General features: G+C 35.2%; 1 protein-coding gene across 15 annotated transcripts in view; it reads left to right on the plus strand.

Moving 5' to 3' along the window:
* APC (APC regulator of WNT signaling pathway) overlaps positions 1-13138 on the plus strand; it is a 142511-nt gene that overhangs the window by 38068 nt on the left and 91305 nt on the right. For 8 of the 15 annotated variants that reach the window (XM_015140575.3, XM_028849654.2, XM_078005103.1 and 5 more), the window contains exon 2: positions 12037-12189. The exons of the other annotated variants lie outside the window; for them this stretch is intronic. In XM_015140575.3, coding sequence (XP_014996061.3) covers positions 12055-12189 — 135 coding nt within the window. In that variant the 5' untranslated portion in view covers positions 12037-12054. The remainder of the gene's footprint in view (positions 1-12036; positions 12190-13138) is intronic. 15 annotated transcript variants of the gene reach the window in all.

Raw genomic sequence — 13138 nt, forward strand, 5'->3', positions numbered from 1 at the left:
ACTGACTGATAACTTAAAAGAATAGAAATGTATTTTCTTACACTTCTGGAAGCTGGAAGTCTGAAATCAATGGGTTGGGAAGGTTAGTTCCTTCTGATGAGGGAGAATCAGTTCTGTCTCTTTCCTAACTTTTAATGGTTGCCTGAAATCCTTGGTATTCCTTGGCTTGAAGCTTCCTCACTCCAATCTCTGCGTCTATTATCACATGGCATTCTCCCTGTGTGTCTCTGTGTCCCTGTTTCTTCACATGGTCTTCTTACAAGGTTGCTGAATTATCTTGTAAGCAGATATTCATTGTTAATTAGGTTCTTGGTTTTATCATCACTTAATTTATATCGATGTATCAGCTACTTCTGACATAGTCTGTAATAGAAACTGAGAAACATTAAAGCAACATGGCCTTATTAAATTTCTCTTTGTGTCTTTTAGACTTGTTGTAACACCATTTCTTTTTTTTTTTTTTGAGACGGAGTCTCGCTCTGTCGCCCAGGCTGGAGTGCAGTGGCCAGATCTCAGCTCACTGCAAGCTCCGCCTCCCCGGTTTAAGCCATTCTCCTGCCTCAGCCTGCCGAGTAGCTGGGACTACAGGCGCCCGCCACCTCGCCCAGCTAGTTTTTTTTTTTGTACTTTTTAGTAAAGACGGGGTTTCACCGGGTTAGCCAGGGTGGTCTCGATCTCCTGACCTCGTGATCCGCCCGTCTCGGCCTCCCAAAGTGCTGGGATTACAGGCTTGAGCCACCGCGCCCGGCCTAGACTTGTTGTAACACCATTTCTATGGGCACTCTATTGAAACTTGATCTGTCATTGTCTTACCAGTCATTGAATTTAGGGCCCACTCTAATCCAGTATGACCTCATCTCAAACTTGATCCATTTATGAAGACTCTGTCCCCAAATAAGGTCATATTTGATGTAACATTGTTTGGGGGTTTTTTTTTTTTTTTTCCCCTCTGTTGCCAGCCTAGAGTAGCTTCTGGGCTCAAGCAGTCCTCCCAACTCAGCCTCCGAAGTAGCTAGGATTACAAACATGTGCTTCCACAGCTGGCTAATTTTTAATTTTTTTTCTTAAGGACAGGGTCTCACTATATTGCACAGGCTGGTCTCGACCTCCTGTCTACCAGTGATCCTCCCACCTCAGCTTCCCAGAGTGCCGGGATTACAGGTGTGAGCCACTGTGCTCACACCTATAACATACCTTTTTATGAAACACAGTTCAACCCGTAACACTCCCTTAATACTTGGTACCTTGTGAATAATAAGATACCTAAATATGGTACATTGTGAATAACAAGGTGTATTGTTTTACTCTTTTAATGGAAAAGTCATCTTAGACATTCTCTGAATTTGTGCCCTCTCTTTCTGTTGTCTGCCCTCTGTGGCTGATAATGCACCCTTTCTGTTCCTTCTTACATGTATATTTGTCTTTTATGTGGCTATCGCTGAGTAAAGCATTTTGGGAATTACAAAAGCTAAGTATTAGATATAGACCTTGTCTTCAAGATGTTTATGCTCCAGCTGGGAAGACAAAACACCCCAAGGTAAAATGGAATAATTAGAGAACAGTTAGGCCAAATCGTATAGTATTTACTGTTCAGTTAGCAGGAAGATTCATTATTGGCCAGAGATGTCAGGAAGGTTTTGTGTAAGCAACTGAGCTGGGCCTTAAAGGATGAGGATATCTTATAAGAGCAGAGGAAAAAAGGATGTGGTATTCAGAAAGGGGAAGAGTTATAAACAAAAATGCAAAGGTAAGAAAGAGTTTGTAGAGAAAAGTGAGGAGAGACTTACTTGAGGAAGGTTATCTTGGAACTTAATAGGCATTAAGTTTGGAAGGTAGACTGTTATCAGATATAATAGATTGTGAACACTGGACCGAAGTTATACAGTCTTTAAGAGCATGAGCATTAAAAACAAATACAGATTTGAATTCTGGCATAGCCTCTTGATCTGTGTTCTTAGGAAAGTTATCTACTGTTTTGAAGTTCCATTTTTCTTAACTCAGAAATGCGTAACACTACCTCATAGGTGGTTGTGAGGATTAAATGAGTTAATATATAGAAAGCATTTATAGTACATCGGATATTGTAAGTACTAAATAAATATCAGACTTTCTGAATTTCACATATCAAATACATGAAAAATTACAAACAAAGGATTTGTAATTTATATATATATAGGATTTAAATAATATGCTATAGTCAGTAAAGAGTTATAGAACTTCATATACTTTTCCTTTTAAAAACTTTTTAGTACAATATCTATGAAAATTAGTCATGTTCTTGACTACAAGACAAACCTTTAAAAATTTTCAAATGGTAACAATTTTATAAGCAATAGTCTTCCATTAATCTAATAAACAATATATCAATGACAATAAAAAGATGACTCAAAAAGCCTTATATACCTAGCAATCGAGATGAATCTTTGAAGTATCCCCTAGATCAAAGAGGAAATCAAGATGGAAGTTATGAGTTATCTAGAAATAAAGAGAAGAACTCTTCATACTAAAACCTGTGGAATGTAGATAAGGCTGTACTAAGAGAAAAACTGATGTCCTTAAAATTTATATTATTAAGGAAGAAACGAATAAGTGAATGTTTAAGTGAGGAAATAAATGAATTAATATTCACTTTATTATTATTATTATTTTTTTGAGATGAAGTCTCACTCTGTCGCCCAGACTGGAGTGCAGTGGCACAATCTTGGCTCACGGCAACCTCCACCTCAAGCGATTCTCCTGTCTCAGTGACACCCCCACCACCCCATAGCTGGGACTACAGGCATATGCCACCACACCCAGCTAATTTTTGTATTGTTAGTAGAGACAGGATTTCACCATGTTGGACAAGCTGGTCTCAAGCTCCTGACCTGCCTCCCAAAGTGTTGGGATTACAGGCATGAGCCACCACGCCAGCCTTTCACTTTAAATAACTAAGTAAGCCAATGGAAAATAAGAGGATATAATTAGTAAAGATAAAGAAATTGATAAAATAGAAAATAAAGTAGTGGAAAGGATATGTTGATGTTTTTGTTTGTTTTGGTAAACACCAATAAAATAAATGAAACCCTAGAAAGTTTAAAGGAATAAAAGACAAACAGAACACCAATGAGAAAAGATACCTTCAGATAAAGAATTTTTAAATGAGAGAATATGTACAACTCCGACAATACATTTGTAAAACTAGAGGAAATAGTTTACTAGTGAACTATTAATGAATAAAATTAATACAAGGTGGAGAAAGCATGAAAAGACTAAACCTCAGAAGAAACTTTAAAATACTTTTAAAAAATCTTAGCTCTAAAATGGCACCTCTTTTGAGTATCCATCACTTTGATAAGAAAAAAGGCACCTTCTGATTTGAATTCTAGCTGACTTTCAAAGGATAGATACTATTCAAACTATTCCAGACCATGTAAAAAGATGAGACATCTATCAGTTCATTTTGCAAACTAGTGTAAGCTTAATTCAAAACCTTATTTCAAAATACTATAAAAATTTAAAACTATATGTTTTCTCTTTAAAAATTCTAAGTGAAATATGAAGAAATCAACAGGCTCATTAAAGAATAAAACATGAACAAGTGGGGTTTATTTCAGGAATGGAGGATAGGTCAACATTCAAAAATCTTATAACTGCATCAAGAAATTAAAAGAAAAACGATTTGATTATACAAAAAAGTACTATTTATGTTCAGCAGCTACTACTAATAAAAACTTTAAACTCAAGGGAAAATGCCTAAACATGTTAAAAAATTTACTGAAATCTAAGAGTAAGAATATCAAATAGTGAAATAATATGCCATTCTTATTAAAATTGAGAATAAAATAGTTTAGGTGACATTTTAAAGTTTCAAGCTAACAATAAAATGTGAAAAAGAGGTGAGGTATAAATGCAGGAAAGAAGAGTCACAAGTATCACTTACAGATTATATGATTGCATACCCAGAAAATCCACTGGAAATCCTATTAGAATTCATAGAATCATCTGATAAGGTGGCCACACAAGTATTATGGGTTAAATAGAATTAGTAGCTTTTATATGTAGTAACAATATTTGTTTTTCTTTATTTCTTTTATTAAGAGATGGTGTCACACTACGTTACCCAAGCTGGTCTCACTCAAGTGATCCTCCGGCCCCAGCCTTCCAAAGTGCTGGGATTACAGGCATGAGCTACCACGCCTGACCATTAGCAGTATTTGGTGTGGGGTGGTGGTGGTCATTCACAGCAACTCAAATAGCCAAAAGCCCAGGGATATATTTGATATGAAATGTATAGAGGCATAGGACCTTTTTCTTGAGGGGGAAAAACCCTGGGAAATTTGATTGCAGAGCCTGAATTATTCATGAGATGTAGTAAGACTTAGTATGGAAATGTGAGCCTGTCTGAAATTAATATAAATATAATACAGTTACAGTTCTAAGTATGTATGAGAATTGAGCATATAAGAGATACATTTCCATTCAGTGGAAAAGAAATGGTTTGTTTAATAGTGCTGATGTAGTTGCACTATTTATTACTACTTTCAGTTATCCATACGAAACACAATAAAGTTAGACCACTACACTCATGCCATACACAACAATAAAAATGCCTTATGAATTAAAGATCTAAATATAAAGTAAAATTTCTTATTCAAGCTAGTGAATTAATCTCCCAAATTTATCACCTCTTTCGCATAAGACCCCATTAAAGTGATAGTAAAAACAAAATAAAGATGTGAGCTTACAATGCCATAAAGAGTAAGAGACATTCAAATTGACATTGTAACAAATTTCTGGAAGATGAAGAAATTGTGGGAATTAAAATTGATTGCTGAAAAAAAAAAATCAGGGATTCTAAGACTTCCTAGTTCTCTGTTCTTTCCAACATGGCAGGTTGGAAATTTAGTATTTAAAAGTAAAATACTAATTTTAGTATTAGGAATTTCTTAATGGCCTTTGAAATTATTTGGGTTACCTTGGGGTGTTTGAAAACCCAAATTGGGAAATTATGCTTTAACCACCAGTTTTTGTAAATTAAGTTTTATTAGAGCACGGGCATGCCCATCTAATTATGTGTTTGGGGCTGCTTTTGTGCTACAGCTACAAAGTCAAGTAGTTGCAACAGAAATCATATGACCCACAAAGACTTATAATATTTATTATCTGGCCCTTACAGTAAATGCTTGCCAACCCCTGCTCCTGGTAATTGGGATGGGCGTCTTGAGACCTGCCCACACTTGGTATGGGCATGGATAGGTCTAGCCAGTGTTATGTAGCTATTTACAGAATGTAAGCAAAGGAAAGAGTGGGGAAAGAATGCAACAGACAGAAGACTGAATATCACCACCTAATGGGGCCTTAGTAGGGAAGAGAAAGAGAAATAGAAAATGGTTGTTAAAGAGAAAAGAATTAAAATGGGTGAGGTGAATTCTGCTTGGAATTTAAAACTTTTTTGTGTATTACTGATTTTGTATCTGGCAAGCATAAAATTTTTATATTTCTAAGATTTTTCTATTTTGTTTCTTTCCAATCATTACACTTTCTCTTTTTTAAATTTTACTGTGTGAATTAGGACTTCCAGGATTACGTTGACTGAAAGTGTGGATAGTAGACATCTTATTCCTGATTTTAAAGAGAATGTCTGTAACATTTCACTATTAAGAATGAAGTTTACGGCTGGGTGTGGAGCGCCTGTAATCCCAGCAGTTTGGGAGGTGGAGGCAGGCAGATCACTTGAGGTCAGGAGTTTGAGACCAGCCTGGCCAACAAGGTAAAACCCCATCTCTGTAATCCCAGCTACTCGAGAGGCTGAGGCTGAGAATTGCTTGAACCTGGGAGGTTGCAGTGAGCCCAGATCGTGCCACTGGCACTCCAGCCTGGGCAACAGAGCAAGACTCCATCTATTAAAACAAACATACTAAAAAAGAATGAAGTTTACAAAATTAGCTGGGCATGTTGGCTTGTGTCCATAGTCCCAGTTACTCTAGAGGCTTCATGAAGCAGGAGGGTTACTTGAGCTAGGGAGGTCAAGGCTGCAGTAAGCCTAGGTGACAGAGCAAAACCCTGTCTCAGAAAAAAAGAATGAAGTTTACTTTAGCTTTGACAGTTTCCCTCCTATTTCCAGGTTTTTATAGAAAGTTTTTTCTTTGAGATGGTTTTTCTTTAGTATTTTCATGTAGCAAGTGACACACATAAATGATCTTATATTGCACTCTACTCGCATTTCTGGAATAAACTCAGCTTCATTCTGCTGTAGTTTCTTTACTGTGTGCTATTGTATTCTGCTTCCTGATAATTTCGTTTAGATTTTTTGAATCAATATTTGTAAATATTAGCCTATAATTATTCTTTTTCACACAATCTTTGACCTTTATGTCATGGTTAGATTGGCTTCATGGAATGCATTGGAAAATATTTCCTATTCTTCCATCCTTGGAAGCATTGTGTAAGATCAGAATGATTTGTTCCTTAAAAGTTTGGTAGAAGGTGTTTGCAAAACCATTCAGATATGGTGTTTTGAAGGATTTGGAGGAGGAGGGCAAAGATATTAATACTTACTGCTCCAATTTTTTTTTTTTTTTTTTTTTTGAGATGGAGTCTTACTCTGTCACCCAGGCTGGAGTGCAGTGGCGCGATCTTGGCTCACTGCAACAACCTCCACCTCCCGGGTTCACGGCATTCTCCTGCCTCAGCCTCCTGAGTAGCTGGGACTACAGGCTCACGCCACCACGCCTAGCTAATTTTTGTGTTTTTAGTAGAGACAGGATTTCACCATGTTGGCCAGGATGGTCTCTATCTTCTGACCTTGTGATCCACCCTCCTTGGCCTCCTAAATTGCTGGGGATTACAGGCGTGAGCCACCGGACCTTGTCCAATTTTTTAATAGTTGTAGAACTATTAAGGTTTTTCTGCTGCTTCTTGAATCAATTTCCCCTCCCTAGAATCTTTGTTTTAGTATGTTTGGAGGTTGTTTTCTTTTTTCTCTCTCTAATCATATTTAGTTTTTTTGTTTTTGTTTTTTTTAAATCCAACTTTTTCTTTTCTTTTTTATTTTGGTTCATTTTAGAGGGTTTTCTTGTTTTTTTTTGTTTTTTTTTTTTTGTTTTTTTTTTTTGAGATGGAGTCTTGCTCTGTCTCCCTGACTGGAGTGCAGTGGCACAGTCTCGGCTCACTGCATCCTCCACCTCCTGGGTTCAAGCTAGTCTCCCACCTCAGCCTCCCGGGTAGCTGGGATTACAGGCATATGCCACCACACCTGGCTAATTTTTTGTATTTTTAGTAGAGACAAAATGGGGTGAAACCAACATGGGGTTTCACCATGTTGGACAGACTGGTCTTGAACTCCTGACCTCAAGTGATCCACCCACCTCAGCCTCCCAAAGTGCTGGGATTACAAGCGTGAGCCACCACCACCTGGCCAATGCTTTGCTTTTCAAACTTTTCAAAGGGTATGTAATAAAAAGGAAGACTTACCACCAGACACTATACCTTGATTCTATAAGCAGTGACTGTATTTTTGAATGTTCTTTAAGTGATATTTTTTATCCTTTTGCACTCCTTTATTTTTACTGGAGCAGTAGGGACCACATGAGACATTAGTGATCAGCATTCTTTTTTTTTTTTTTTTTTTTTTTGGGTTGCGGGGGGAGATGGGCTTTTGCTTGTTTTTTACGTTTGTTTTGTTTTTCATCAACTTCATTTTTACATCAGCCTCATTCTTCTTAATACCGGTGTAGTATTTCACTGTAGAGATGTGCACTATTTTAACGCAGTTGTGCTTTTATAGCAAATAGAAATTTTCCCATTTGTTTGAAGGTACCCTAAGAATCTCCTTTATTACTCCTAGTCTAGTAACGGACATCATTACTTTAGAGAACTCTACTTGGCCCTCTGTGTGTCTTACACCCATTAAATTAAAATTAAAATGTTCCATACCATCCTTTGAAGAGGATATATGCCATTTAAATATCTTTACTTAAAAAAATAAAAGTCTGCTCTCATAAGCAATGAAATGTTTTTCAAACATTTAAATCTCTGTTCCTTTTTGCAGGTTATCCTAGTGTGTTTTATGAGTAAAAATGCAGTTTTTACTTTTTCTTCATGGCTGTCCCATTTCCCAGCACCACTTTAAATTCCATCTTTTTATGAATATTGAGATACTGCTTTTATATACTGAATTTATATATATTTACTTCTGGATTTTAAACATTGTGTTCTCGTGGTTGGTCTATTCATGTACCGGTATTGTAGCTTTTTAAAAAACTTTTAATTTTAAATAACTGTACTTACAGAAAAGTTGGAAAAATAGTACAGAGTGTTTCTATATACCTTTTACAGATTCCCCAGATGATTAACATCTTATATATCCCTACTACAATTATCAAAACAAAAAAACTGATCTATTGGTACAATATAGTTAACTACATATATATATGGTTTTAATTATAAAGGCTTTGTACATTATTTTAATATGTAGTTTACTGCCTGCTCTTTAATATTTTCTATTTTTTTTAATAGCTAGCTGCAGGAAATAAAAACTTTATATAGGGTTTTTGTTGGGACTGTAAAATTTATAAATTAGCTTAGGGAGAAATGGCATCTTTATGTTGCTGAATCTTGGTATACCAGAATAAGATATGCCTTTCCATTTGTTGAAATCTACTTTTCTATCTTTCTCGTATATGTTTTGGACTCTTTTTGTGCAGTTTATGCCCAGATATTTTCATTTTTTATTGTAAATGGGATCTTTTCTTTCATTTATCTTCTGTCTGGTTTCTCTCCCCTATAAAGGAATGATTTCTGTATATTTGGTACTATACTATATTACCAAATTACATTATTATTATAATATTTCATTGATGCTTTTGTATATTCCAGGTATATAGTTATGTGGTCTGTGAATAATGTTCCCTTTCTAATTTTTTTCTAATTTTATTCATTAATTTGTGTTGACTATTGTGACTAATAGAATGGTACCCTGACTGTAAGAGTATATCCAGTGTTTCCACATTAAGTATACTGTTAGCCTTGGGGCTGATAGATCATGTTAAAGAAATGTTCTTTTTTATTCAGTATTTTCAACAAGAATGGGTATTGAATTTGTAAAATGTCTTTTCATCATCTTTGGCATGAACATACGATTTTTTCCCATGTAGATCTATTATGTTAAATGATATAATTGATTTTCCAATAGTGACTTTTTCATGGTAAATTATAATAGATTTTTCATCTCTTTTGGGATCAGTTTTGATAGATTATATCTTCTAGTAAATTATCTATTTCGGGTGTTCAGATTTGTTTGCATAGGGTTGAGCAGAGTCGTCTTTTATGATTCTTTTGCTTTCCTGCCTTCTTACTCATATTTTCTTCTTATTTCATTTCATCTAAAATGCTGGAAAATATATCTTTGTTTTTCCATGAAAACAAAATAATAAAAGCAGCTCCATTGATGTAAAAAAGAAGTTATCTCGAACTTCTGAAAATAATAATCCTCCACATTTAATTCTGATTATCTTTCGCCAGCCCGAAATTTTTTGCTTCCTTGCTTTTATTTCTCACAATACTTGTAAATTTGTTTTCTAATGAACATTTGAATAAAAGTCTAGATAATAGTCCTTGTGCTTTCTTCTCCCCTACCTGACACTTACAAGGTGGAGCAGTGTCTTTAGTGGTCATCTTAACTGCAGAAAAACAAATTGAGAGGTTTGCATGCTCTCAATAAAGTGAAAGATTGGGAGGTTTTCCCCATTTCATGGTGTGTGGCAGCTATAATGTGATCACACAAGTTTCAAATTTTAAAAAAAAGTTTTAAAGATGTATTTGGTATGCAATTCTTGTAATTGAAAAAAAAAAGACATTCCAAAGTAAATTTACAACTTCACAAATTTTGTATGACTTCACAAGTTTTGGATTAGGGAGGGATGGCTGCAGCATCCTAAAACAATATAAGTTTGGGTATTCTTCCATGAAACATCTTATTTTTTCCATAAAATTAGATAATTTCTAGAGCAGAAAAAACTTTAATGATTGGGATTCTGGAGTTGGGGGAAAAAAAGATGATTAAAGGTTTAATTCTTCATCTGAAGAGTCGATTTTTTTATTCCTGTAATAAAGAGTACTTTTAGCAGTCTCTGCTCATCTTGCGCATCTGGCTCTTTTCATGATTGTGTAAGGTTATAACTTCTGTGTCTCAATAAACTTGTGTGTGTCCATTTTTTTCTCTGTTACTACCTTTTCTCTTATTTTGTTTTATTATTTTGATGTAAAATTACCTGTTAATTTTATTTGAAATGAGAAATTTTAAGGCTCACATTATTCAAATTCTGTCAGATCCCTACCTCTGTCATATGGTTTATAATGTGCTGGGTATTTTCAGACCTGCTTATTAATAAGATGTAAAACAAAATAATGATCACTCCTGTGGATTTTTCCTTTATTTTTGAGATGTCTCCTATGGCTGCATTACTTCTTTACCCCTTGTCCATTGGTCAGAGGAGGTGTCTTAACTATAGGTGAACACTATATCTTACTGAAGAGGTTATGTTACATGTATATTTTCATAATATAACTTACATTTACATAGTACTTTTATTTTTTAGCCTACCTTTTGTTATTAATCCTAATAATATCGCTGTAAGTTATGTTAAAGCAGATTGTGAATGTTCATTTACAAATTGTGAAATGAATTAAAATGAAGGGGCAAAGATTAAATCATGACCAGGCCTGAAATTAACACACAAGACTCAATTTTTTTCAACCATAAAGACTTTGTAGGTGATCCCCGCCCGCAGGACTCCCCTTCCTCCTCAGATGTCATTGGATTGTACCAGGTTTACTGTTGATTCTAGCCATTGTAGAACTAACTAGATCTAAGATAAGTCCCTTGATTTCCTTTGGTAGAGTCTTCTAATTGCTGAACTCCAATACTGTCATGACTAGCCAGTGTTACAGCCTGTCTGCCTTATTCTATGTAGTGGATTTCATATTATAGAGGCATGTTTTTAATGTCAAGATCTTTATTGCTTAAGTGCAAACTGCTTAATACTTTTTAGCTATTAAATAATTAAGATAGGCAGGATTTTATTTATTCCAAAATGATTTGACCTAAACTAAAGAGAGAATGTGGATCTCCTGAATCTTACTTGGTTAATCTTAATATAACTCCTAGCATTGTATAATTCTTCCTAAGGTCCTCTTATTACCTGGCTATCTTCTGTATCTTCTTTGTCTCCCCTCTTCTTTCCCAGTCATAATGACTGCCAGACTCTGCTTCATTTCTCTTTGACAGTCTGTACTTCTCAGGTCATCCATTCTCTTTAGGTGTCTTTTGGCCTCAGTTTGAGCACAGCAGATCCCAAGACCACATATGCCATAGCATGGGCTATTATAGTCAACCTTTTGAATAAATGTGATTGAACTTTATGTTAGTAATTCTTATTTACCATCTTCCTATCAAAAAGGCTTAAAGTCTTCATTTAATGCTCTCCTTCATGTCCATTTTGTTAAATGATTGCCTTTTAATGCGATCTTAGAACTTCAGAACTGTTTCACTATGGAGGATGTGTAAGATTAGCCTTTTATCAAATGAAAAGTGTGAAATGGAATATGTAATCTCAGTCCATTCTGGCTCTAAAATTCTGTGACTATCAGATAAAATTCAGAAATAAAATAGTATTACTAATATACATAAATTTTTATCATAATTATATTTCCTAAGTTTTGCCTGTAAGAATGGGTAAAATATCTTTAAAACCTTGAAGAAAGTATTACTTGATAGAAAGTTTAATCCATCTGTGAGAAGACACATGTATTCAGGCACAACTGAAGTTCTCTCTTCTATTTTAATTTCATTTGTCTTAAACTGAGACTCCACTGTTTCATCCTCTTAGAAAGATGCTGCTACTTGAACAATATTGTTTGGAGACCAAAAACTAGCATATTGACACAATTCTTCTTAAACGTCTTAAGAGTTTTGTTTCCTTTACCCCTTTCTTAAAAACGAGCAGCCACTAAATTTTTTAGTAGTGAATTTCAAAATCCTTTTTAACCTTATAGGTCCAAGGGTAGCCAAGGATGGCTGCAGCTTCATATGATCAGTTGTTAAAGCAAGTTGAGGCACTGAAGATGGAGAACTCAAATCTTCGACAAGAGCTAGAAGATAATTCCAATCATCTTACAAAACTGGAAACTGAGGCATCCAATATGAAGGTATCAAGACTGTGACTTTTAATTGTAGTTTATCCATTTTTATTCAGTATTCCCTCTTGTAAACTTGGGTAAGACACTTAAAAGTGTATTTTAAGCAATAATATGTAAACTCTTTCTTGCAAAAGTTAGCATTTATATTTTTAAATAAGATACATTGAATTCATTCAGTGAATCATATAATGAAAATAAGTGTATAACTCCAATGGCTAGTTAGTTCTTAGCTCTTTTTAAGATTAAAGAGAAGAGACCAAATATAGCATCACTATACTGAGGCAAAGTTTTCTGCATAGTTCATAGAAACTAGCCTCATGATTTTAGAATATGTCTTGAATATTAAGTATAGTCTTCCTCCCCAACTCCCTCAGATCTTGTGACCCTGTAAGTGCTGCAATGATAGGTGATCAAGAAAATCAGGATGCCCTACTGGGAAGAGCCATGAACTAAAAGTCAGTACGTGGTTCTATACCTGGCTTTGCCACAAACTGAGGTATATATGACCTCTGTATATTCTTCAGGACTTAAGTTGTCTTATTTGGCAAGTATAGGCGTCACGCTAGTCTAGATGATGTCCATGGCATCTTCAGGCCCTAAAATTGGCTTGCCAAATAGTACTGAAAAGTTCTGATAACCTCCAAGAAAAGTTAGAAAATAGTGTGTAGTGGGGAAAATGTTCTAGTTTCAAAATAATTGAGGTTAAACTTTAGCTGTTTTAATTCCCAGTTGCTTAGGCAGATTCTCTTCTGACTGAATTTAATAACTTCATAGAATTGGACATCATCAACAAAAATGTTACTTCCACCGTGTGTGGTGGCTAAGGCCTGTAATCCCAGCTCTTAGTGAGGCAGAGGCAGGAGGATAGCTTGAGCCAAGGAGCTCGAGACCTGCCTGGGCGATATAACAAGACCCCATTCTCAAAAAAAAAAAAAAAGTTACTTCCTTTATTTAAAAA

The sequence above is a fragment of the Macaca mulatta genome, chromosome 6 (assembly GCF_049350105.2).
Source record: "Macaca mulatta isolate MMU2019108-1 chromosome 6, T2T-MMU8v2.0, whole genome shotgun sequence".
NCBI classification, from domain to species: domain Eukaryota; kingdom Metazoa; phylum Chordata; class Mammalia; order Primates; family Cercopithecidae; genus Macaca; species Macaca mulatta.